The sequence below is a fragment of the Pteropus alecto genome, unplaced genomic scaffold, assembly GCF_000325575.1.
Source record: "Pteropus alecto unplaced genomic scaffold, ASM32557v1 scaffold98, whole genome shotgun sequence".
In the NCBI taxonomy this organism is placed as follows: Eukaryota; Metazoa; Chordata; class Mammalia; order Chiroptera; family Pteropodidae; genus Pteropus; species Pteropus alecto.
The window spans coordinates 1,705,051-1,730,731 of NW_006443570.1; the positions used below are offsets into that span (position 1 = coordinate 1,705,051).

General features: G+C 36.7%; 1 protein-coding gene and 1 pseudogene across 1 annotated transcript; both read left to right on the forward strand.

Annotated features, from left to right (window-relative positions):
• The first annotated feature begins 4,130 nt into the window (after positions 1 to 4,130).
• LOC112473307 lies at positions 4,131 to 4,249 on the forward strand (annotated as a pseudogene).
• An 11,871-nt stretch (positions 4,250 to 16,120) lies between these two features.
• KRT24 (keratin 24) lies at positions 16,121 to 19,918 on the forward strand. Its single transcript, XM_006924670.1, has 8 exons — positions 16,121 to 16,705; positions 17,510 to 17,592; positions 17,981 to 18,137; positions 18,398 to 18,559; positions 18,658 to 18,783; positions 19,112 to 19,329; positions 19,498 to 19,610; positions 19,815 to 19,918. The coding sequence occupies exons 1-8, from the start codon at positions 16,121 to 16,123 to the stop codon at positions 19,916 to 19,918; spliced, it is 1,548 nt and encodes a 515-aa protein (XP_006924732.1).
• Positions 19,919 to 25,681: the final 5,763 nt, after the last annotated feature.

The following is a 25,681-nucleotide window of genomic DNA, read 5'->3' on the forward strand; positions in this document are numbered from 1 at the left end:
TCACTGGTGGTATTGTCTTACATTTAAAATGTCCATATCTGTGACACAGATATATGAACACCTAACAACTTTTAATTACATGACAACTTTTTTAAAATTAACAGATTTCTCTCTAAATTTTCATAAGGGTTTCTCAATAATTCAAAATGAGACAAATTCAAGATGAATAAAAATACTTTCTCTTAAATCCCCAATCCACCATACTTAGACATAATAACAAGCCTATTCCCTTTCATAATAGCAAAAATGTATACATTTCAAGTTCATATGAAAATGGGGATATTAATAGTACTTCTCTCAAATGATTATTGTACAGATTAAATAAATTATTATAAAGTGAACTTATGGAGTAAGCAAGTAAGCTCTTGATAAATGCTAACTTATTTTTTAATACTCAATATTTATGATTAATTTTCAAATATTATTTTCTTTTTGCATATATATTTTTTAAATATTCCAAGTGTAAGGAAGGCTAAAGCAAAAGTTCTGGTTTAGAATTCAAGTTCTATTAATGGAGCCGTTCACTTGTATTACAAAGTACACTTGATGTTTATAACTCTCCTGACAAATGGATTTATCTTTAATAAAGGGGGAAAAATTAAATGAACTGAAAACATAATTTCCTTAGACCAAATATTGCCCCTAGAGATTTAGTTGACCCTTAATCATCAATAAATGGATTATCTATATTGTAATCCATCCATAAAAATTTGATTTCAGGCTCTATATGAAAATATTAAGCAGAAAAGATGATGGGATTCTTTAGGGGCACCATAATTATCCCTGAATTACTTTAATGATCTTTTTCTAATGCAACCCTGGCCAGAGGCCACTAGAGTCAAAATGCCCAATTATGTCTCCCATCAGATTAGGTGAAACAAAAACATTACAATCTTAGAGAAAATTCATGAGTTCTCAAAAATGTAGCTTTCTCCATAAATTAGAGCATAAAAGACATTCCCCGACAAATAGAAAGTATTTTTTTTATTTTATGCCACTTAGGTTCTGTGCCACTTTTCCCATTCACTTAATAACAATAATCAAGAATTTTCTCAGTAATAAGACTCTCTTATTTAGTAATACTACTACTTAATTTCAAAAGCATTTTTGAAATTTAATGATAATGATGTAGGAGAAAAAAGACAACTTTCAGGAGACATTTCCAGTGCTTCTGTCCATACACTGTAGCCAGTGTTGACGCTGCTCCCTAAAGAAATGTTTGTCTTCCTTCTGCCTCTGTTGCTGCCATCACCACTTTGCTCCTGGTTCACTGGAGAATTTACTCACAGCACCTATGAGAACGTGCAGGTGTTTACATGGATGTTTTCCCTGATGAGGTCTCATTTCATGAGGAATCCAAATCTTACGAAATGTATCTGTCCTTCCTTAGACTTAAAGTTATAGTCAGACCTGTATAGGTAATAAAACTGCCCAAATGTAGATTTATATTGTCGACTGAAAAACAATATCGACTAAGTGTTTCATCACCAAAAAGGATTTACTTAGGAAAAAGAAAGGGTTGCAACCCAGTGTATGCAGATATGGCAAGCCAAGTGCACACACTGCCTGGCCCTCCGAGACAAAGAAGGAAAAAGGAAATTAAGGGGAAGAGTAGTTACAATCATAGAGCTTAATTGTAACACAGAATTTTTCCTGTAGGGGTCTCGCGATGACATCCAGTGCGAGAACTCCTCCAATAAGCCCTAGCTTCTCCCATAGACCCTCCTGACTGATTATATTCACTTAAGATCCCAGTCAATCTTTATCAATTTTCAATAAGGATGGAAACAGTGTTAAACTGACATAAGCCCTAGCTTCTCCCATAGACCCTCCCGACTGATTATATTCACTTAAGATCCCAATCTTTAGCAATTTTCAATAAGGATGGAAACAGTGTTAAACTGATATTTAATTGTCTTAAATGATCTCCGCAAACATCTCTGATTTGCTTTTTTTAAACATGTATCATCATGCCACTTAGAGAGGGCTCACACATATTAACTGAACATTTATAACTGGTGCTTTCGTATTTTTTGTGTGGAATAATTCCAACTCAGTCTCATTTCTCTTCTAATCTTTGCAGAGAAATGTAAATAGGCTGTGAGAGCAAAGACAATACTATTGTCTATTATTCATTGATTTGGTCCAAAAATTATTAATTAAGTGCCCACTGCAATCTTAGGGACTGAGGATCTGTGGGATCTGTGGGAATCCAGAGAAATTTCACTCCTGCTTTCACAGAGTTTATGTACTAATGGAGAGAGACAGGGCATAGGCAAGTGAACAAACAAGGGGCCATGAGATGTTGCTAAATGCCTTGAAGACAGTAAACAGAGTGGTAATTTGGGAGCTGTATTAAAATGATGCCCAGGATTTAATTTAGAGGTACAACTGAATGATGACGTGGAAAGGCCAATGCCATTGAAAGAAGTTTTTGTCACCTATATTTTCCGAGAGGAGGAGGCATGTCGCACCATGCAGGGCCACATGGGGAGCACTAGCTTTGGTTGAAAGACAGAAAGAGGCAAGGGGAAGCCAAAGCCAAAGTCTTTATTGAGGACTCTGTGGGAAAGGTAAGACAGAGCAGAGTAAACAGCTTAGAATAGGCTAATTTGAATAACTTCTTTGTGCTTTGGGCTGCAGGGGTGGTCTCTAGTTGGCCTTCAGATGATTTAGGGCAGAGGAAATACTGGCTTGATATGTGAGCATTAGATAAGGAGATGGTTGGGGCTATAGACTCAGGATTGGGTGGGTTGCATATAAAAGACGATGCTCCAAGCACGATCTTTTGCTATCTCTAAGAATTGGCTAGCCCTGGGCGAGAAAGCTTTTCAAGATGTCAAAACATCATAAAATTCAAATGATAAAAAGCATGATTAATACGGGGTGGGGGAGCATGTGGTGCCTTTAGATAGGCAGTCAATGGAGACTTTTCAAAGTGGATGACATTTGAGCTGAGGCCCAGATGGATGAGGAGGAGCCAATCATGATAAACATTGCAGACGGCTAGTATAAAGACCCGGGGGCTGGCAGAAAAAAGGTTGACTTATTCCAGAAATAGAAGCATGGCCAGTGTGGCTGGAGCAGAGTAAGCAAAGAGGAGGGAAGTTCAAATGAGGCCATGGAGGAAGCTGGACTTCATTTAAAATTCAGTGGGAAGCTATGGGAGATTCGGACCAGAGAGGGACATGAATCTAGAAAAATCACTCTGGTCGCTGTGTGGAGACTTGATTGGAGGAAGACAGAGGTGAAAGCAGGGAGCCTGTTGCAGTAACCTACATGAGCCATGGTAGAGATGTGGCCTGGCCATGAAGACTTCTACTTATTCTCTTGTGGGTAATCTCCCCAGCATGCCCACTCCATAGCACCCACGTCCATATCCTCACTCCATGCTGTAATTGCCTATTTCCCACCTTTCTCATGATTCGGCCAATTGTAAGCTCTTGAGAGCAGGGGCTATTTCTATCATCTCTGAATCCTTAGCACCCAGCACAGGACCAGAACTGAATGAACAAATGATGTGACTCAGGCTTCTACTAAAACAATTCAAAGCTAATTTAGGCCTTAGTACCCTAAGGCCTAAAAGGAATTTTAAAAATTAGTCATTGAAACTTTTAAGTGCCAAAATAAACTTGGATCACTCCACCCTGTAACATACCTAGCATAATAAATATCCAAAAGGCATTCATTAAAATGAATGCAAGAGAATCAGATAATCGATTTGAGGGGAAAGTTACACAATAGTTTTCCTGAGATAATTTAGACAAAAATTTTGCCTGTAACAATTGTAACAAAAAATCTTTCTGGAGTAATAAGGCCACACTGCAAAAAATGACGATTGCCTTGGTAATGTCACAAAGCAGTGATCCTCAGCTTTCTTCAATGTATTTTTCCTTTGGGATAAACATGAAAACATCGTGCCAGCCCCACCAGAAATTCTGACATGTACTTCCCTCTCCACCCCCAGTTGAGGATCGTTATTACAAAAGGTTGCCTGTAAGGCTCTGCATTGGTGTGCCCAGCCCACGCCCCACTCCCCAAGCTGAATGTCCAACAGGGAGAATATTTGTACAGATTTACAAAAAGGACTACAGCAAGGCTGGTACATGTCATTGAAATGCCACTGCCCAGTCCACGGCCATGCCACCCTGAACATGCCCAATCCGGTCTGATCTTGGAAGCTAAGCAGGGTCGGGCCTGGTTAGTAGTTAGATGAGAGACCACCAAGGAAGACCAGGTGCCATAGGCATAAAAAATAAAAAAGAAGGGATTGTAAGCTGACAAGGTCCTTGCAGTCTATGAGATCAACCAAGGATTGCCTCGCCTAAAAAAAAAAAGAAAGAAAGAAATGCCACTGCCCAGAGCTGTCCTGAATGCCCTCACCTATGGCCCCAAGCTTGTCTCCATGACTCACTCCACACCACCAAGTAACTAAACGCACAAGGCACAGCAGGGGCCTCCAGGACTCACGCCATACTCGCCAGAATGCTGATGTTCATTCTGATTCATTGGTACCTTTACCACACGGCTGTTAACATATTTTGAATATCGTGCCTGGTTTTATCCATTTTTCTTCTCTTTTTTTTTCTTTATCCACATCTTTTTAAAAGCCTCAAGGAACTATTCGTAGGCTCAGGAATGCTCTGATGTACAGAACTATGTTCCACCATTCTAGGTGGTCATTTTCAAGGTCGTGTAAAAGTGACCAGAGCAGGAGCCCTGTGATAATTCAGCTTGGAGCTGAGCGTTCTTGGCTTCGGCTGGCAAGTCAGAGCACATGGCTTAGACCTTCTCCTCTAATTCATCTCATTAATGAACCAAACTAAGAAAGACATATTCTCTAACTTAGTTGTTGGAGAAGGCAGCATTAAAAAGTGATTCAAGGATCAGACTCTAAAATGCCTGGATTCAGAATAATTTCTGCCTCTCTATAGCTGTGGGTTCTTGGGCAAATTATCTAACTGTTCTGTGTCTTAATTTCCTTACCTGTAAAATGGGGATAATGATGAAAATACCTGCCCCAGAGAGTTGTTAGGGGGTTAATATCCAATCTATATACTTGGAAAAGTGCCTGGTTCATATTATGCCTTTAATAAATGGAGCTAGTATGATGAAGAAATAAAAATGTAAAACTTAAGTTCATGATAGCAGAAAACTTTAAAGACACATGAGAGCTTAGAGATTATCAAGTCCAGGCCAAGTTTCCTCATCAAGGGATCGAGGCTCCAGGGATGAAGCAATTGATCCAGAGTCATCCCTGGTACTCAGAATGAGAGGGATAATCTTATCAATGCTTTGAAAGGTGAGTGACAATTCTCCCTACTTTACCATAAGGCTCAGGCAATGAATTGAATGAATCGGCCAACTAAAACAAAAGCATTCAGGGGAAAATTGACCTAATTCTAATTAATGTGTTGCCAAAATGGCAAGTCTACAAAGAAAACAGAGAGAATACAGCTCCTGATCCTATCCTTTGTGATGCACATGCCTCCAGCATAGACCTCAGGTGGGAGGTACGACCTGGCAAGGTGGTTAACATGCTTGAACTTGTGTCTAAACCAAGTAGCCTATTTTAACTACCTGTAGCTAAGCTGAAATTCTGTAGGTGTAGCAACATGCTATCCCCAGTTCCCAGCACAGTATCTGTCACAGAGTAAGTTCTCAAAAAATATTTGTTGAATGTAATATAGAACAGATACCCCACATATGGCATTAGAACTCTGTAATGAATGACCTGGAGTGCATAACAGCAGGAACACAGATGTTCTCTCCAGCATCCTCCTACATTGGTCCCAACAGCTTAGTGCTGGAAAGGAATTTGAGGAATTGGTTCTTATGGAGGTGGCACAAGACTTTGGAAGCAGATGACAGATGGAGTCTGGGTTTCAATGACAGGGTAGCAGCACGAGACTGGGGAAGAATCTGAGTTTCTACTGCTGGGTAGCAGCATCCGGTTGCTAGTGTGTGACAGAGGTGCTGTGAAGTACGCCATGAGATGATGGCAAGGTGAGCCGCTAGGACCAAGTTACATGGAAACTGGGTCTCTAACTAGGGCAGCTAAGCAAGGGAAGATGATAAATCAGCCATCGGCAACCAAGATTCTACAACTAGGTCAACCACTGGGACAAGTAATCTCTATTGTTTCTCGGTAGGAAAAAACAAAAGGGAAATTATTTTTCTGACACTTTCTCAACATTGTGAAAATTACATAAGAGAAGACTTGCTGTGATCATGTAAAATACAACAAAAATTATATGCAAGTTCTTTAACATGAGGGACAGTGACTTGTCAATTTTATTCCCAAGATCTAGCAGTGTTTTCTGTGAGATGCTCAATTAATAATTGATAAAAGTTGACTTATTATTGGTGTATCAAATATAAACTAATAAGAAAATAGAATGATAAAATATATAATAAAATAGAGTAATAAAATAATAAGGTAAATGATAAAATGATAAATTATAGAATTATAAATAGAAAATAGGCAATAGAAAAAATAAGCAGAATTAAGAAATGAATATAATAATAAATTGAATAACAAATAACAGAATAATAAGTGAATAGAATCGTAAGTGAATAGAGTAATAGGTCAATGGTAAATGAATGAAGAAATGGCACCAACTATTCACTACCGTACTCATCATAAACAGTGCAATGAATTAAAAACAATCATATTACTTTATTATAACATATATTACAAGCAATAAAAAATTTATTAAATTTTTCTTTAAATTTATCTTTTCATTAAATCTATCTTTTCCCAAAATAAATTACTCTGAAACTATCAAAGTTCCCAACTCTAATTTTTAAAATCTTAATGTGTAGTAGGAAGATGTGATTCCAGTTTTTCAAACAGATAGTTTGTTACAATTTCTTTGAGTATAACATCAAAATCTACAAAGTAATGTAAGGGAGAATGTTTTTAATCTTATCAGTAAATGATAAATAAAATGCATATGTCTTGGAGCTTTGTTTAAGCAATACCATTAACTACTTTGAGATCTTAAAGAAATCATCACCCTGAATCTTAAATTTTTAATTTTAAAGGAAATGAATTGGTCTAAATTATTTTAGGTTCTTCATCCCTTTGTAAGTGGTAGAGAATTATTCAAAATTGGCCTAAAGTTTCTGGAATAGATAGCAGGAAATTACATATAATTCAATAGAAAATAATTTGGAAATAATCTTATTTAACCAATTTTTAACCACTGTCCAAAAGCATTGATATCAAAATGGAGTTTATCTATAGAACAAAATGGAGGTCAACTGCATGGCTGATGTCTTGAAAACTTTGACAAGAAAATTACATTGAAGAAAGAGACATCTCAAAACAGAATCACGCTTCAGTGCTTTTCCACTTCACTTCCAAGATAATGAATTTTGGGAATGAACATCTTCGAGGTTCATTTAAAAAAAAAAATCAGAGAAGATAGAAGTATATTTTTTCTGTTTTAATGTAGTTTAATTTTTATTCTGTTCCTTTTAAATTAGGCAATGACATGGAGCAATATTCTAGCAGTAGCGTAATTACTGGAAGGAGTGCTGCTGCAGCTGTAGACCTGTCTTGACTTTTGAGTGCTGATAAATATAATATGAAACTATTGTCAGGTAAAACTATAAGGAAGCCAAAGAATGTTCAATTAGTACAATAGCAAGAGAAAATATTTCCATTAGTAATAAAATGGGAGTGTATTTTGGAGCTCTGTTCAACCGTGGTACTACAGACCAGTGAGTCATGGCCAACTCACTTCTCCACAGAAGCAGCTGGCCAAGCCAGAGATGAGATTGTGAAACTGAAACACATTCTTCATACCCATGACACTGAGCTACTATTCTTATTCTTAATAGCTAAGGCTATGAAAGCAGCTAATTATAGTCTTAAACTTAAAAAAGAATCCATACATAGGGTCTACATGATTTTTAAAAATAATTATATATAAAAATTTCAAAAATAAAATCCCTTAGAAAAAGTACGAAGAACCTCAGATATACATAAAAAGAATACCAGATGTTCGTAGTGAAGATATAAAGCACTCGAATCAGATGAAATTAGGCTGATCTCCCAATTTAGGCCCAGCTAGTCTTATGGAATAAGCAATACAGTACAATTGCAAATAAAAATAAAAGTGATCAAGCCATATGTGTGAATATAGAAATACAATTTACAAAGCACTTACTATAATCTTGTGTACTAATTAGGGCAGGAATTGTTATTCCTAAATTTACAGGTAAGAAAACTATGGTTCGAAAATTCTTGCTATTTCTTTTTTAGATTCAAATAAAAGCAGAAGAACTAGGACAGTGATTGATAATGGCCAAGTGATTTCATCTCAAGCCAATAATATTTTTGATGTAAAATTCAGATAAGAGTAAGATGTAGGCACCTGTACTCTATCCCCAAGAAGTAAATGATCAATCTAAATAAGTGGAGTAATCTAACAAGCCTGAGGAGACAGAGTCGACATTACTGATGTAACCATTTCTGAAATTCTGTGGTCCTTATTGGTTTGGTTTTGTCTTTAAAACGAAAAATGTGTTTTCCTTCTTAAGCATTCTACCTCGATAAATTTTCCACCCATTGCAAATCAACTACATCAGTCTTTACTATTTTGTTACACACTGACTTTTTTTAACAACAGTTTTATTGAGGTATAATTCACGCACCATATAATTCACCTGTTTAAAGTGTACAATTCAATGATTCTTAGTATATTCACAGAGTTGTACAACCATCACCGCAATGAATTTTAGACCATTTCATCTTCTCAAAAAGGGACCCTGTTACCCGTTAGTAGTCACGCCCTATTTCCCCCCCACAAACCCTCACTGCCAAGCCCTAGGCAACCACTAATCTACTATATGTCCTATAAATTTACCTATTCTAAACTTTGCACATAAAGCGAATCATATCACATATGGCCTTCTGTGCCTGGCTTCTTTCACTTACCGTAATGTTTTCAATATCCGTCCATGTTATATATACCAGTATTTCATTCCTTTTTGTTGTTAACTAATATTCCACTGTACCAATATGCCACATTTTATTTAACCATTCATGAAATGATAAATATTTGGTTTATTTACACTTTTGCTATTATGAATAAGGCTACTATGAGCATTCATGTACGAGTTTTTGTGCGAAAATCTTTTAATCTATTTCATTTAATATGTTTTCATTTCTCTTGGGGATACACTTAGGTGTGAAATTGATGGGTCATATGTTCGCTCTGTTTTTAACATTTTGAAGAACTGCCAGACTGTTTTCCATAGCAGCAGCTGCACCATTTTATATTCTCATCAGCAGTGTATGAGGGTTCCAATTTCTTCACATACTCTTCAATATTTGTTACTATCTTTTTTATTGTCTTTATTATAGTAATCCTAGTGAATATTAAGTTGATGTTTCATTGTAGTTCCGCACTGACTTTTCAAATCTATTGTTTTAAATTAGCCTAAAACCATGCCCAAAAAAACGATTATGACATAATTGTAATCAAAGCCAGCTTTCTTATGGTGTCAAAAATGCATTCATGTTAATTAAGATGACACCTGCTCTTTAAGAACCTACTCTCTACCTGAAAAGACAACACTGATATGAAAACCAAGTGTTTTTTAAAAGAGGAATTATGAAGAATGACTTAAACTTCTAGATATCAAAACATTGGTAGAGCGAACACTGCCCAGGGCTGATGCATCCAGCCCCTAGCTGCTGGAAGTACAGGCTGCTGACAGCTCAGACCTGTGCCTCTCATTGGGCATTGCCCTTAGCAGCAGGGAGCTCCTTGCCCAAGATTATACCCTGCCCTCGGGAGAACACCCATGGACCAGTAACAGACTAATGGGAGGATACAAAGGCTCAGCCCCTTTGCCTCAAATTAGACAACTCTGAAGGGCGGGCTCAACTGCAGCACTCCTCAAAGGATCAGCTGAAGCCTCCATTAAAATTGCATTGCAGTCAGTCTCTCCCTCCACCTGTCCTGCCTTCCTCACTTCCTTACAGGTGTATCTCCCAAGAGAAACTCCAAGATAAACCTCTGCACCCATTTCTCCATCTCAAAGTCTATCTCTGGGGAACAAGAATTAATAAAATTGTATAAAGTTCCAACAATTAAAATGTGTCATTGACACAGAAGTCAAAACCCAAGAAAAAGACCCACCTATATATAAAAATGGTACTTTCAAATCAGTTGTCAAAACGTAGATTATTCAATAAAGGTTACTGGAATTAATAGTTAACAAAGATGGTGGTGGGAGTAGGGAAGGTGTTAAATATTTATCTCATATCACACACCAAACTGAATTCCACAGAGATTACAGAAATATAAGAGAGTAAACGTTTGAAGGAGTCAATGTTTTTTAAAAACGAAGAAATTTTAGATATTAAAGGAATTTTTAGATATTAGAGGGTTTTTAAATTTAAAAAAAAAAAAAAGCCGAAAGCATGAAGGTAAAAATATATCTGTATCGAGAAAATAATATACAGTAAGAAGCAAAATGAAAGCAAAAGAAAACATTTTAAACCTTAATAAAATACAGTAAAATTTCATATCAACACCAAGAAGAATCTGCGCAGCTAGCCAACCAACCTACTCCAGATTTGGTCACGCCGTCTTAATCTAGTCCTCAGTGCATTTCAGCGCCGCCTGCTGGCAGCTTTCTTCTCTGTCTAAAATCAAGAGAGGATTCTGGGACAAGCCGGCATCCAAAAAACAGCAGTTGCAGGAATCTGCAGCCTGTTTAGTTGGCCTGACTCATCCTCAGCCTTCCATTTCCTAAACTCCCTTTCCCTAACCACTGCCTCCCAACCCTGCCTGTCCACCTGCCATATCTCCCCTCCTCACCCCAGAAGATAGAAACTTTAGCTGGATGCAAAAAGAGAACTAACATCCAACCACTTTATGTCTAAATTTTCAGTAGTGCCACATGGTACCAGGGGTTTTCACTCTGCTTGTCATAGATGACTGTCCATATATGACTAGACTCAGATTGGAGAACATTGCCTTGGATGAATTCCTAGGCAAACATCCTCTTTCTCAGTCACCTATCTTTATCAGGCCTCCCTAGACACCTAGGTGCCAGTTAAGGAGGACCTTTAACTCCCAACCTCTATTTTGGCATGATTTCTACCAAATAAGCAGTACTCTCTACCTAGTTCTCAAGTACAAGTGTGAATTTTTGCAGTTTACGATCTCATAAAGAAAATCTCTCCAATTGTAATATAAAACACATTTTAAATCTGCCCAGGAAGTAATGCACTTAACCAAATTGCTAAAGATTAGCACATGAAGGAAATTTGAAAATTACATAGTCCTATGTAATAATTTTACAGATCAGGAGACTGTGGCCTCATCTAGAGATATCCAAAGTTTTGAAATTTGAGAATGATTTTCATAAAATTGTGTTCTAGTCCTGGCGGACAGAGGGCATGAACAGGTAAAGGTTCCCCGAGCCTGGGAGTTCAAATATCATCCATTCCTTTCTTGTGAAACTATTATTTTATCACTGAGAGTTCTTGACCGAAAGAACAACCTGTCTGAGATCAGAAGGTCAAAGGAAGTTAAAAGGTCAGACTCAGAGAGACAGAGGGAGGACACCCAGCAGATTGGCTTAGCTATGGCAGAAGAATGAATGGGAGGCTGGGCCTTGCTGCTCATATTACAATCTGAGTTTCATACATCTGTGGTTTCTCTGAATAGGAGGATATTGTCTGTCTGGTATGAAGAAAGGCCCAATGACCTTCTAAGCAAAAATAATTGATATATTACTTCAGTCTGTATTGACTCTGGACCCTGGAGGACAGAAGCACCTCAACCCTTACAAAGTCACATGCCCATTCTCTTCACTCTCCATAGTTGACTAAACAATATTCAGTAAAAGTAGAAAATTGAGCTGATTAAAGAGATTATAGAGCATTCATACTCAATAAGTATGAAGCTAAGTTATTTTCTCCCAGAACAAAATTTGGCAAAATGGTATGACAGAACAGATGCTGGCAGAGAAGAAGAAACCTTTGAACGGATATGCTTACTTGAAACTATAAAGAGAAATAATGAAAAAGGATGATGAGGAAAGAAGATAGGAAAGAGAAGAAAGAGTGAAGGACAAGGAGAAGTCATAGAGTTGGTGGCTTTCGGCTCTATTTTTGTAAGTAGTTTGTAACTTCTTTGGTGTCTGACAAATAGCATAGGATTGAAATCAATGTATGAAGGGCACCAGACCCAATGGGAGTGACTTCTCAGGACACTTATTATTGCACAATCCTTTGTTTTCTTCCAAGTAGTTGAGCCTAGTGGGGCTCACAGTGACCACCACCAAGACAGTGACCTAAACAATGATTCTCTGCAGAGGTCTCCAAGTGATTCTGGCAAGGCCTTCCCTACCCCCTCCCCAAACAACCTCCTCTTACCAACAACCCCCCTAACACACACACACACACACACACACACACACACACCAAACACACACACACGGAGGAAATCACTGACCTAGAAGGCAAAGAATAAAGGTTTAAAACACAGAACACACAGTAAAGAACAAAAGTGATAAGTGACCCAAGTTGTTCATGAAGTCAGTCAAGCCTTGTTGTTTCTATTCATTCAAGAAATAATTATTGCCCATCCACAATATGTTCAGTGTTACAAAGAGGCTGTGCACACATCATTTGAATTTTTCCTTTTTCCACACTGCCTGCCACAAAAAGTTCTGCCAACACTCAGCAAAACTCTATGCCCAGTTACATCCCTTAGCTATTCTGATCTTATGCTTTTATTTGAAAAAGAAATAACAGAATATATTCTTTAGAGAGAACAGAAGACAGAAGCCCCAAGTTCATTCTGTTCTCAATTCTAAAAATTCATCAGGGGCAATAAGTCATACTTTTCAGTGTTTGGTTTTCCTACCGATCTAAAAACATGCAATATATTAATCTGTAAAAATTTTTAATATTAGTAACCTATCTTACAAAAACATGAATGGTAACTATTTGCAAATCATTCTGCACTTATTACAAAAGTCATGTCCTATAATAAAGTGTAGTTTATATGATTCTTTACAGGCAAAAATAAACTACTAATAACAAACTGTTCAAGACAATGTATAACAGAGGAAAGCATTTCTGAACATTTTGCTTCTGGAACCTCACCAGATTCTTGAAACTTTCATTTTACAGATGAAAAAAACGCCAAGTACTAATTTGTGAACTTTGGCGAATTGTTTTTTCAAATAAAAGAGAGTGAGTATTAAATTTGGAGATGTCTCAAAACAATGGGGACCAATGTTTACTAAAGAATTCTAATACGTCAGGCAAAAACAGAATTGTATTTATATATGTGATTAAAATACTTTAATCCACTAAACACCAACATTCTGGACAGTTTGCAAATCGCAGGATCAAGATTACTCTGTTCGATAGATTCACCAGTGAAAAGAAATGGCACACGATACACAGAAAGAATAAAAATATATTTAAGGAAACAACAACAAACAGAAGAAAATCCTGTGGGTTTACCTCTCCATTTATTTATACACTGCCTCATTAGGCAGTAATGGCTGTTTTATTCATAAAATGCCTTTCCCAGCAGTCATCTCTGAAGTGTAGAATATCAGAGAAGCATCTCAAAAGAATTTAATTTTGAAACTGAATTTTAAAAAACAAAAGATAAATATCAGCATTAAAGTTATATCAATTTTTATTACATATAATAAAATTATATCAAGAAGGTGGCTAAAAAATATGATACAAGATAGAATACCTCAGTCATCACAAGCTTCCTCAGTGAAGACCCAAATATCCAGATATCCCAAACCATAAGGTAAGTAAAGTGTCAAAATAAAAAAGCTACTACTCAGCTGACTACTGAAGAAAAGCTCTACCAACACCATGCAAAATTCAGAGGCCAAAGATGCTGCTAAATTTTGTCTTTTCTCATTCTTCCCACATACAGCTCTTTCTACCTCAGCTCAGACATTTCTAAGTTTCATCAGATTTCTTTCACTTAGCTGTTATTTCCTTCTTTAAACCTTCTTTTAGCCAAATGCCAGTCTTTATAAAAGCGGAAAGATTCCATTTCCTAATTTTTAGAGGAAAAATTCCAATTATGGTTCCTCCCATCTCCAGCATTCGCATACCATTAAATCATTAGCATTTAGACTTCGGTTTCATAGCTTTGGGGAGGGGTGAGGCAATGATGACCAAGGGACTGTGATGGTTGGTGCATTTTTTACCTACCTGAGAAGGGTGTAATGAGAATTACGCCCAGCTTAATGATTTAAAGTTTAGAAAACGCCTTATACTCCTTTGAGAGGTGGCACCCTGAATATAAGACTGGTAACACACTACTGTGAAAACAATGCAGACGGAACATAAAAGCCAACAACCCAAAGAACTACACAGCCAAGGGAATCACCACCTACTTAATAATGTGTCCCAATCAGAGGCAATCTAAGGAAAATTTTTTAAAAGGTAGAACATTGGCAAAAAAATAATCAAAAATAAAAATTAAAGCATGCACATAGTACAGAGACCGCCAAGATAAAGAAGAAAGTTTTTTGAAAAAACAAAAGTCAGCTACTTGAGCATTAAGCTAAGGAAGCCAAGATGTATTTTTGAAAGCATCTACTTTTTTAAAAAAAGACATTTTTTTAATTGTGGTAAAACACACATAAATATAAAATTTACCATCTTAACCATTTTTAAGTACACTTCAAGTACATTTTTAAGTACTTCAGTAGTGTTAAGTACATTCTCACTGATGTGCAACCAATCTCCAGAACTCTTTTCATCCTGCAAAACTAAATACTCATTAAACAACTCCCCACTTCCCCTCCCCCCAGCCCCTGGCAACCACCATTCTATTTTTTGTCTCTGAATTTGATTATACCAGGTACCTCACAGAAGTGAAATCAAACAGTATCGGTCTTTAAAAAAATTTTTTAGCTATTAGCAGAGGAGAATGGAAATATTTTCAAGTACAAAGGGAGAGAATAACAGGAAGCAAAAAGTGAACTGGGGAGGATTTTAGATTTCAGTATCTATAAGATGACCCCAGTCATAACGTTAGTTATCGGAAGTGGATACAGATTCTCTTTTCTAAATATCTTTTAAACAGAAACAAAAAAACATGAGCAGAGAATAGACTGGGGAAACTCCAGATTTCAGTGTCTGCAAAACAACTCCGTAACATCGGTTATCAGAAGTAGATTCAAATTCTCTTCTTCAGATATCTTTAAAACAAAGATGAAATCAACATTATCTCTTAATTTCTTAACATTTCATTCTAAAGAAGGACATTAGTATCTATGTCAGACTCAAATTCAGTCAAGAAGTTAATCTTTGTAGTATTGCATCTGATCTGATACTAAAACAATCTGCCTAAAAACTGTTCCAGGCTTTCTTAGAAATCCTTTGCTTGAATAAACATGTTACTGAGGTCTAATATATGTTCATGGAAGACTATTATTTATTTAAGTATTTCTTATTAACAGTAAAAATATCTAATTTGATCTCCAAATACAAAGAAGACAATAATCTAAAAATTCACAAACTTCCACAACCTTAGAAATATGCTGATTGAAATAATCATAGAGTACGACAATTAAGAAAATCTAAAACTAATGTTGATGCTAAAGCTAATTTCAACTTTAAGAGAACAATATGAACAAAAAGTTAAAAGTTCGATGGGAAATTTTCATTCTCATCATATTAAGTATTTTAATGACATATGTTAACTTGGGGATGTGCCCGGCAATTGGGAAATCATGAAGAAAATTGAATAGAATTACTCCTTCAGAAAGGAATTATCAGTTACCGAAACCTCTGAAAGATTAAAACTGTAAGTCTGAAAAAATTTTTTTTTGCTTCACTCCACCTTATTTTCTTTCTTGATATAATAAATGCCCCAAGGCTCTGATCCAGCTTCAGAAAAAGAGCCAGTAGAGTGGGTTAAGGTTTGTTAATCCAACTGTGGATTAGCAAAACTGTAATAGGGATTAAGAAGTGACACAGAAAAGGAACACCCTAAAAGTGTGTATATAAGGGCCAAAAAAAAGGCAGCCTACAAATACGCTCTTTACTGTCACCTCTGCTATACACCTGGACAAGCTAAACATTTGTAGGAGCATCATGTCTTGCTCATCTCGGATCTCCTCCTCCCGGGCTGGAGGCAGCTGCTCTGTCAGGGTGTCTGCTGGTGGCGGCAGCTTCAGCAGTGGAAGCAGATGTGGTCTGGGGGGCGGCTCCACCCGGGGCTTCCGAGGAGGAGCTAGCAGTTGTGGCTTAAGTGGGGGATCAAGCGGTGGCTTTGGAGGGGGTTTTGGTAGCTGCTCAGTAGGGGGTGGTTTTGGAGGAGCTTCAGGCTCTGGAGCTGGCTTTGGTGGAGGTTCTGGCTTTGGCGGGGGTTCTGGATTCTGTGGAGGTTCTGGATTTGGGGGTGGTGCTAGTGGAGGCTTCTACAGCTATGGTGGTGGTATGGTTGGTGGTGTTGGCGATGGGGGTCTTTTCTCTGGAGGCGAAAAGCAAACCATGCAGAACCTCAATGACCGTCTGGCCAGCTACCTAGACAAGGTCAGAGCCTTGGAGGAGGCCAACGCTGATCTGGAAAACAAAATCAAGGAGTGGTATGATAGATATGGGCCTAGGTCTAAAGATGGTGGATCTGGTAGAGATTACAGCAAATACTATCCAATAATTGAAGATCTCAAGAATCAGGTGAGATGCTATCCATTACTGAGTTTCTATTATTTCTGTACCTTTTGCTTTTATTCAGATCATGTACTGTAATAAAGATCTTAAGTCAAGGAATTATTTGAACACATATTTTCTTATTATATATGTAAAATGGGACTTGGTATATTTTAACTATGACAGTACTGCATATGATATTCAACTACATTAATTTTCTGTTTGCATCTCAAATTTGAGTATTGCTATGTGAGAGGAAAATTTATACAAAGGCAGGCAGCTAATTAACATATATATGTAAGAGTGATGACCATGAGTCAATACTATCCTAATATATTTCATGATTAATTCTGGCAGGTTGACATATTTTAGTGTCTTGCTAGATTTAAACACGCTTTACAACTATTTTTATTCTTAGAAAATCTGGTGCAAGAATTATATAAGAATATGGTGGAGTCTAAAATGTTTAGCCACTGTTGTATGGGAAATATATTTTTAAAGACTTTTTTGGAAGTGAAATTGATTGTTCACACTATTTCCTGAAAGAGCTCATAGAATAACTGATATCCCAAAGCAACAAAAATATGCAAAGTGCTATGTTCTGTACCTATTTCAATAACTGTGCAAAATGCTACCATTTTGCAGAAAGATGTTCAAATACACAAGGGTTATCAATACAGATGTCATTACTAAACAAGTTTTCAAAGTAATTCACCTTTAAAAGCTACCTCAGGGAACATCTAACCTCACAGGTCAGCATACAGACATAAGGTAAAAAGCATTCATGATTCATAATTCATGATTCTCATTCACTGTTTTTGTCTTTTCTAGATCGTTACTGCCACTATTGAAAACGCTGGGATTGTGTTGCAGATCGACAATGCCAGACTGGCTGCTGATGACTTCAGACTGAAGTAAGAAAAGTGAAGACCTGCAAAAAATGTTGTAGGAAAAGTAAAATTCAACCTGTTTGGTTAATTTATTCTAAAAAAATTTTTTTTAATCTCTTAGGGATTCTAGACCTAAATTCGCAAACATCCCAAGAGTAAAATTTAAAAGCCATCATTCCACCAACATGAAAAAGAAGCAAGTTTAGAATGAAATTTTTGTTATAAAAAAATATTAGCCATCAACAGAATTAACATTAGGCTCATATTTTTCTTTACAGGGGAAAAATTCCTAAGAGAAAACTTAGTAGCCTTTGTTATCGAATGGCTCAGAGGAGAAAACTTTTTCTTGAAGAGATAAGAAGGGATGTACTCTCTGAAGTGTACTGTATTGTCTTACCGCTGCCCCTTCCAGGTACGAGAACGAGTTGCATCTCCGGCAGACCGTGGAGGCTGACATCAACGGCCTAAGGAAAGTCCTAGATGACCTGACCATGACTCGCTCCGACCTGGAGATGCAGATCGAGAGCCTCACCGAGGAGCTGGCCTACCTGAAGAAGAACCACGAGGAGGTAGGAACGCGTTCCACATTATTAAATGATTCTGACCTACATATTTCCAACCTCTATATTCGTTCTATACAAATAAAATAAAATAAAATAAATTCTATCTGAATGGATTTCCCATTCCTATGACCAGGAAAAAAGTCATAATGAGCAAATTATATGTGAATTTGGTATCCTAGTTTCAACCTTTTGTTGGCTATGTGTTTCAGGAAGTTATTGCTTTTCTGTTTTCATCATTATTGTCTTTTTTTTTTTCTTCATGCTAGGAAATTAAGAGTATGCAAGGAAGCTCCAGAGGGGACGTGACAGTAGAAATGAATGCCGCCCCAGGAACCGACCTGACCAAGTTACTGAATGACATGAGGGCACAGTATGAGGCTCTGGCTGAGCAAAACCGCCGGGAGGCAGAGGAGCAGTTCAACAAGCAGGTAAGATCATCACCACTAAGCGGCCAAGCCTGTGGCCACACATAAACCACTCTGCTCATTTCATCGGCCCACAGTGACTGCATTTTGTTTTTATTTAGAGCGCATCACTGCAAGCACAGATCTCTACTGATGCTGGGGCAGCCAGTTCTGCCAAGAGTCAGATAACAGAACTGAAACGTACTCTGCAGGCTCTGGAAATTGAGCTTCAGTCCCAGCTGGCCATGGTACGTGCAAAGAGCTTTCCAAAATCTCCAACAGGGAGCTAAGTGATTCAGTTTTCTTTCTTTGCCAAGATGTTCCACTTGGCACGTAATACAAGCAGTATTAAGGAGGACTGTATTGTGGTTGTAGAAAGCATAAAACATTCCAGTTAAAGATAATACGCTCTATTTCCATAAAATATTTCGTTTAAAAAAGTAATGCAAATAAAAATTAAGAAAGCAATTATATAACGATATAACTTGTAACTTCTAGGAACTTATAAAATTTTGTAAATTTTAAAAGTCATCAATAACTTATTTTCATCATGAATTTTTTTTCTCTCTCTCTTAGAAAAGCTCCCTGGAAGGGACTCTGGCTGACACAGAAGCTGGCTACGTGGCTCAGCTGTCAGAAATTCAGATGAAGATCAGCAGCCTGGAGGAGCAGATCTGCCAGATTCGGGCGGAGACCGAATGCCAGAACACAGAATATGAGCAACTGCTGGACATCAAGACCCGTCTGGAGATGGAGATCGAGACCTACCGCCGCCTGCTGGATGGCGAGGGAGGGTAAATGAAAATCATGAACACGCTAAAAGGCATACCTGGGCATATTTATGTTACGAAATCAAAACGGGGTTTGGGGGCTGGATCTGTATTTATAAAGTCACAGCGACACAGTCCAATCAAAATGCAAACGAATACAATTCTTTTTTTATCCAGTGGCTCTTGTTTTAGCGGATCAGATTTTAGAAACTCGGGATCCAGAAACACGGGGTCCAAGAACTCGGGGTCCAGGGATTCCAGCTCTTGTGACTCAAGATCTGGAAGCCATTCTGGCCAAGGAAGAGGTAGACATTTTTTTTCTTTTTAATGTGCAAAATGTTATCATTTAAAAATAAAAACAGGTTTCGTTTGTCGTATGAAAAGTTATCTACTGTTGTCTCCATAATCTAACCCAGAAAGAACGTACTTAATGAACACACCTTGCATTGCCCTTGATCTGTGTTTCTGTGATCATCTCCAGACTGACATTGTGATTTTATGACTTTCAGATCCAACCAAGACCAGAGTGACGAAGACCATCATAGAGGAGGTGGTGGATGGCAAAGTCATCTCTTCTCAAGTCAGCAATGTTTCCGAGGTGAAGGTCAAATGAACGGTTTCCAGATCAACCAGAGTGTCCTTCGGAGAAAATAATCTAAAGGACACAAATGAAGACATCAACTCAATGTAGCCATCTCTCTGCGTAACTTCAGAGAAAAGTTGCCATCCAGAAATAGATGACTAACCAATTTTTCTGCATCCTTTCCTTATTAGAATACTCTTTTAAAAAGTTGAAATGATAACTTCGCTCTGATTATTTCTATGCTTCAATAAACTTACTTTTTTGCAAGTTAACAAGAGTATTCCTGAAATTTTTAAAGAAATTCAATATTTTACCTAGAAATGAAGTGATCGATTATGATCTAGCTGCGGTATTATGTTACTAATATTAATTAATTATTTATACAGTACCTTCTTCATAAAAATCAAAATTATCGCCATTCCATATGTGGGCATTTTTAACAACATCATCTTTGAACTCAGTGAAATTAAACCTCAGTGTCTTGAAAGCTATAGCAAACAGCTGAGCTCAGAAACAAGGATGCAGTTATTAGAATTATCGATCTATAATGCCCAGTTGCTTTACATCCATCACTGAACTGGGTCTTTTATAAGATAAAAAGGAACAGAAGATGTACCTCCTACTACAAGAAGGTCACGTTTTAGATGGAGAGGAAAGCTAAAACACAAAGAACACAGCAAACACTAAAGGGTGTTGACAGCAAAGGGCTCGATTCCTCATTATTCACCAGAAGTGCCACAGGAATCTGACATTGCACGTTTGCAGGATGTTCAGGAGACCGATCAAGATAAAAGCCTTAGAGAGTAAGGTGAGATAAGTGATATGGTGCCAGGTTTCTGAAAACCTTGAAAGCCCCAAAGAGATACTCAAGTACTTGTTCCTATTCCAACCTAGCCGCACCTCCAGCCTAAAATCATCACTTAGCCAAGCTGGTGTTTCCTTTCCCCGCCCTCCATTGTTGAGGTCTTTTACCCCATGGGTGGTCCACATGACATTTCAAAGACAGGTACTGTCTTCCAACCTACCCATCAAAAAAGCTCATCCAAAGTCCCAGAAACTGTTTTCAAGAAACTGCAACAGCCAAAGATAATAACCTATAAAGTTATGATATAGAGTTATAATATGGAGTAGTCTAAGAAATTAAAAGAACGAGGCCACTTGGTTTGGGAAGGTAATACACATTCATCACAATCTTGGGGAGAGGAATTATCTCAGTGACTGATTATTTCTCATAATTTGCCAACAACTAAGACCTGTTAGATCCTTGATACCCTTAGAAATCCTGGTAGGTATAGGGTGTTTGTTGCAGGGTTTTCTAAAAGATCAAATGCTTGGAAATAACTTGAATGTTCACCGATAAAGAAATAATTGAACAAATCGTGTCCATTCAAACAATGGAATATAAGAGAGCCATGAAAAAAATAATATATTTAATATTTGCGTATTAACCTCATAATATATTTATGATATGCTGTTAAGTGAAAAAAACAAATGCCGAGTCAGTGCATATAATACATTTGTGCAAACAAAAATACTGAAGAGAGAGAGGAGAAAACCCATAAAGATTCGTGTGTGTTTATATGAACACAGAAGTATGTGCCCACAGCAGGTTAGCAGTGACTACCTAGTGGGGCCTGGTAGGCAGGGGAAGAAGTATGGCACTTTTTCTTAATACATCTGTTAATTGCTTGACTTGGTCTATGGAGTAGGTATTGCTTTGTATTTAAAAATAACTTTAAAAAAGTGTAACTGTATGTGGTTCCGCTTGTGATATAAAAGCGTTACAATAAATTAATGTCTATAATTAGTCTAAATAGGTGTTTTTATAAGTGTTGTTAAGCATAATAATTTTTTGAGCCAACCAAAAAAGAGGGGGGAGGAGACGTTTCTGAATTAGGAAGAGAAAAGAAATTTATATCTCGTAAGCAATTATTATATATTTGCTTTATTTCACTTACTCCTATGATGTAGATTTTACTGTTTCTCTTTTACAGATGAAGAAAGCTTGACCTTGGAGAATTTGACTTTCATTTATTCAGAGTCACAGGGCAAGTAAGGAAAAAATTAGAAGTTGAAGCCCTGTTCACTCTCCCAACATAAAGTCTACGGTTTTATATATTAAATTCACAAAGTAGCCTCATTCTGTAAATTACCCAAAAAAGTACTGAGCATATTTCCATTTTTCCAAAACTATTTCTCCCCCACCTAAAGAAAGTGAGCAGGCTTTCAATATCTACGTAATGAGGAGAAAGTTGTTGAAACTGGAGACCAGGAGAGCTAACAAAGACGCCCTTTGGCCTGAGTTCGGAATAGAAAGCAGGATACTAAATGCTCCTTCAGCCCTTCAAAATGAAGCTGGATTTCAAGGAGTTGGTAAAAACCAAGAGAAGATCAGCTTTTTAAGTAGGACAGAAGCTATATTATGGCAAAGTCGAGTGCAGCATCTTGAAGTGAGTTTCATAATTTCACAATGGCAGCAAAGGTGAGGAGTGAGACAGGGGAGAAAAATATTTCATTGAAAACTAAATTTTTATGTAAAAATAGTACATATAATATGTAATGTAAGCAAGAGCCATTCTAAAATTGTTATAATAACATGGTGAGATCTTCTGCAAAAGAAAAAAAAATGATATATGTATTTTGAGAAATGTAGTTATAGTTTCTGAGCATCCTCTCTTATCCTTGAAAAACCTCTATTGGTACAATTTATGAGATTATTAATGTCTGGAACTTACTGACCTTGCAAAAAGAGTTTTTCATACTATTACACCTCTGTCAGTTAATCCTAACATCCTGATCTTTAGAAACTCAGAGAATGCTTTTTAGCTTTACTCATTGCTTGCAGCTATCTGTAAAATAAATTACTTCAAATGTTTTTTAATAAGTTTGCCTAAAACCAAGAAGTCAGGTTTTTAAACCTCCATGATGGTTTTTATGCAAACAAGAGCTTCATGGGATCATTTTCAAGATGAGGTAATTTTTCCCCACTGAGTGCTCCACACCCCAAAGTTTCCATGATCCGATATTAGCACTTGTGATTTCTATCACAAGCATAGCAACATAAAAGTCACAGAATTTTAAAGAGTTGGGTGGTGACTTTTATTCCAGCCTCCTACCCAGACAGAAATTCTTTCTGAAAGATTATTCTAAACCTCCAGCCTCCAGTCGAAGGTACCCAGAGCTTGGAATGTGCATGACTTGGTAAGACAGCCTATTGGATTTAAGAACAGGTCTAATATTAGAAGTGCTCACCTTACATTGAGCCAAATCTGTCTCCCCATGTAACTTCTAGCTCTTTGCTATCTGTTTTGCCTATAAGGGACATATTTGCAATTACATCATCTTCTTGAAATATGGCCCCCAGAACTAAACACCAGGATCAAGAGCGTTGGGAGGTTGGCTCCAGGGCTTTGTAAATCTTTTAATGCAATCTAACTTCAGCAGCCACAGCATATTCACAACTCTGTAGAGTTGGGACTTTCACAGGAAATTTTATCCTTCTCCTGATGTTTTGTTTTGTTTCATTTTGTTTTAACTCGTAGAACTTCTTTCCTTTTAATTCTACTTATATTACAAAATCTTATTTATTTCGTGTCATAATTTCAGTCTGAATATTTTTAAAATGTATTTTCAATTCCACCATTTAAATAACATATTAAATATATTTTGTGTCATTTAGAAGAAAAGCAACCATGACAAAAACTAAAATGCAAGTAGTATCACACTAACAGCCCCGCACTTGCCAATAACAGATATCAGTTTGATATGTTTTCTAAATGTCATTTGAATATTTTATTCTAAGTGTTAAATTGTTCCAATTTTAATACAAGTTTTAAGAAATGTTTATTTGATGAGTAGAGTGTTTGAAGGCATAAAAAAAAGACTCAGACTCCCCCTTAAGTGAAATGAAGCAAAGGCTGTGTAGAGAAAGAATATTAGGTGACACCAAGTATATGTACCAAAAAAATATAGTCTTTCGAGTTTGACAGTTTTCATTAAAGGTAGATAGGTTAGATGATAGATAGATAGATAGATAGATAGATAGATAGATAGATAGATAGATAACAGACAACACACATTATGAAGAAAAATACATTTTGTAATATAGAAATCATGGCTGGGGGGGCTTCCCCAGGATAATAAGGAATTTGGGGAGGGGAAATGGAGCATGTTATGGTTATCATCTCCAAGTTTAGGATTTCTGCTACAATTCAGGATCCGTGTATGTTGATTTAACTGCAAAAGGAGCAAGGGGCAGCCAGCCACTGCAGAGGGATGTAAGAACCTAGAGAAACTTACAAGTTTGCTATTTAATACCAAATCATAACATTATATTCCATCATTTCCTTCATTTCTCTTTAACTTTCTTGGGTGTCTTATACTTTCATAAAATAAGAATATAAAGTTAGATATTATTAGTCACTTGGAAAGTCCAAGGCAGGCTTTGAAAAAAAATTTAACTTAAAATTTTTGTTTTCTTACATTTGACAAAATTCAAGAAAAACAACAGAATAATATTAAAATTTTCTCTTCCTACATTTTATTCTTATTTAATGTACAGAATACCTAAGCTAAAGATCTGCCACTTTCTATTACTTCACCAAAAATCCCTAAAATTGATTTCAAATAGCTTCATCTGAAAAGATGGCATATTTATCATATAATTCTGAAGGAAAATAAATTGTTATAAGCACAGTCATTAAAATGTAAAAATATTGCAAGGGACAATACAAGTTTAACTGGGCTGATATCATGTAAATATTATCTGCTGCATTTCTTCAATGTGAGATAAATACCTGAAGGCATTTTCTGTGGCTTTAAATAAAAAAGGCAATGGAGTTTTACCAATAATTAATAAAAGGATAATTTAGTATTACAGATGTCATTAAAAATCCTTAAGGCAATTATATCAGAGATGAAACACCCACATTATCAGCTATAAAAGCAGTTGCTCATTGATAGCTCTCTTAACATTGTCCTGGAGGCAGTGGGCTGTGCAGGGCTGAAGTCTGTTCATCATGTCACACTCTACCTAAAAACCAAATTTATGACAACTAGATTGATTCTGGTCAAAGGAAAAGAATTGTAGGGGAAAATGTGGCATCAATAGCTCCTCGGGTGGAACTTTTTCCACCAATTTTAGGGGTGCCAACTTGGGAGGAGGTGAAAGCGAGTTGCTCTTTACTAATGAGAAGGATATGATGCAAAACCTAAAGGACTGTCTCGAAATTTACCTGGACAAGGTGGGCGCTCTGGAGCAGGTAAGAAGCACAGTATAAGAAATTTGGACCTGGGGCTAATAGTCAAGGAGGAAAACAGGATTACAAGAAGTAATCCTGTTTTTAAGAAATTTGGACCTGGGGCTAATAGTCAAGGAGGAAAACAGGATTACAAGAAGTATTATAATTGAGAAACTTCAAAACAAGAAATTTTGCTACTGCTAGACAAAAGAGCTATGCTAAAAATGACAAAATAGTAAGGTTGGGAATATCTTACACTTATACCCGTATTTGTCCCAATTTAACCAGAGTAAGGCATTTAACAAGCAACAGAATATACTTTTTAGTTATGCTCATTTTTTTCTAAATAAAAAGAACACTCTATGGAGTTTAACAAATAATTAGCAAAATAATAATTTATTATTACTTTTACATAGTTCATTTTATGGAATGAATTATAGCAATGTTTCCAAAATACTTAACTAAACTTAAAATTAAATAAATTGCCTGCAGTTATTTTATTCTCAAAAGAAGAGATAAGTGCTATAAAAAAAAAAGTATTTAAAGAATTATG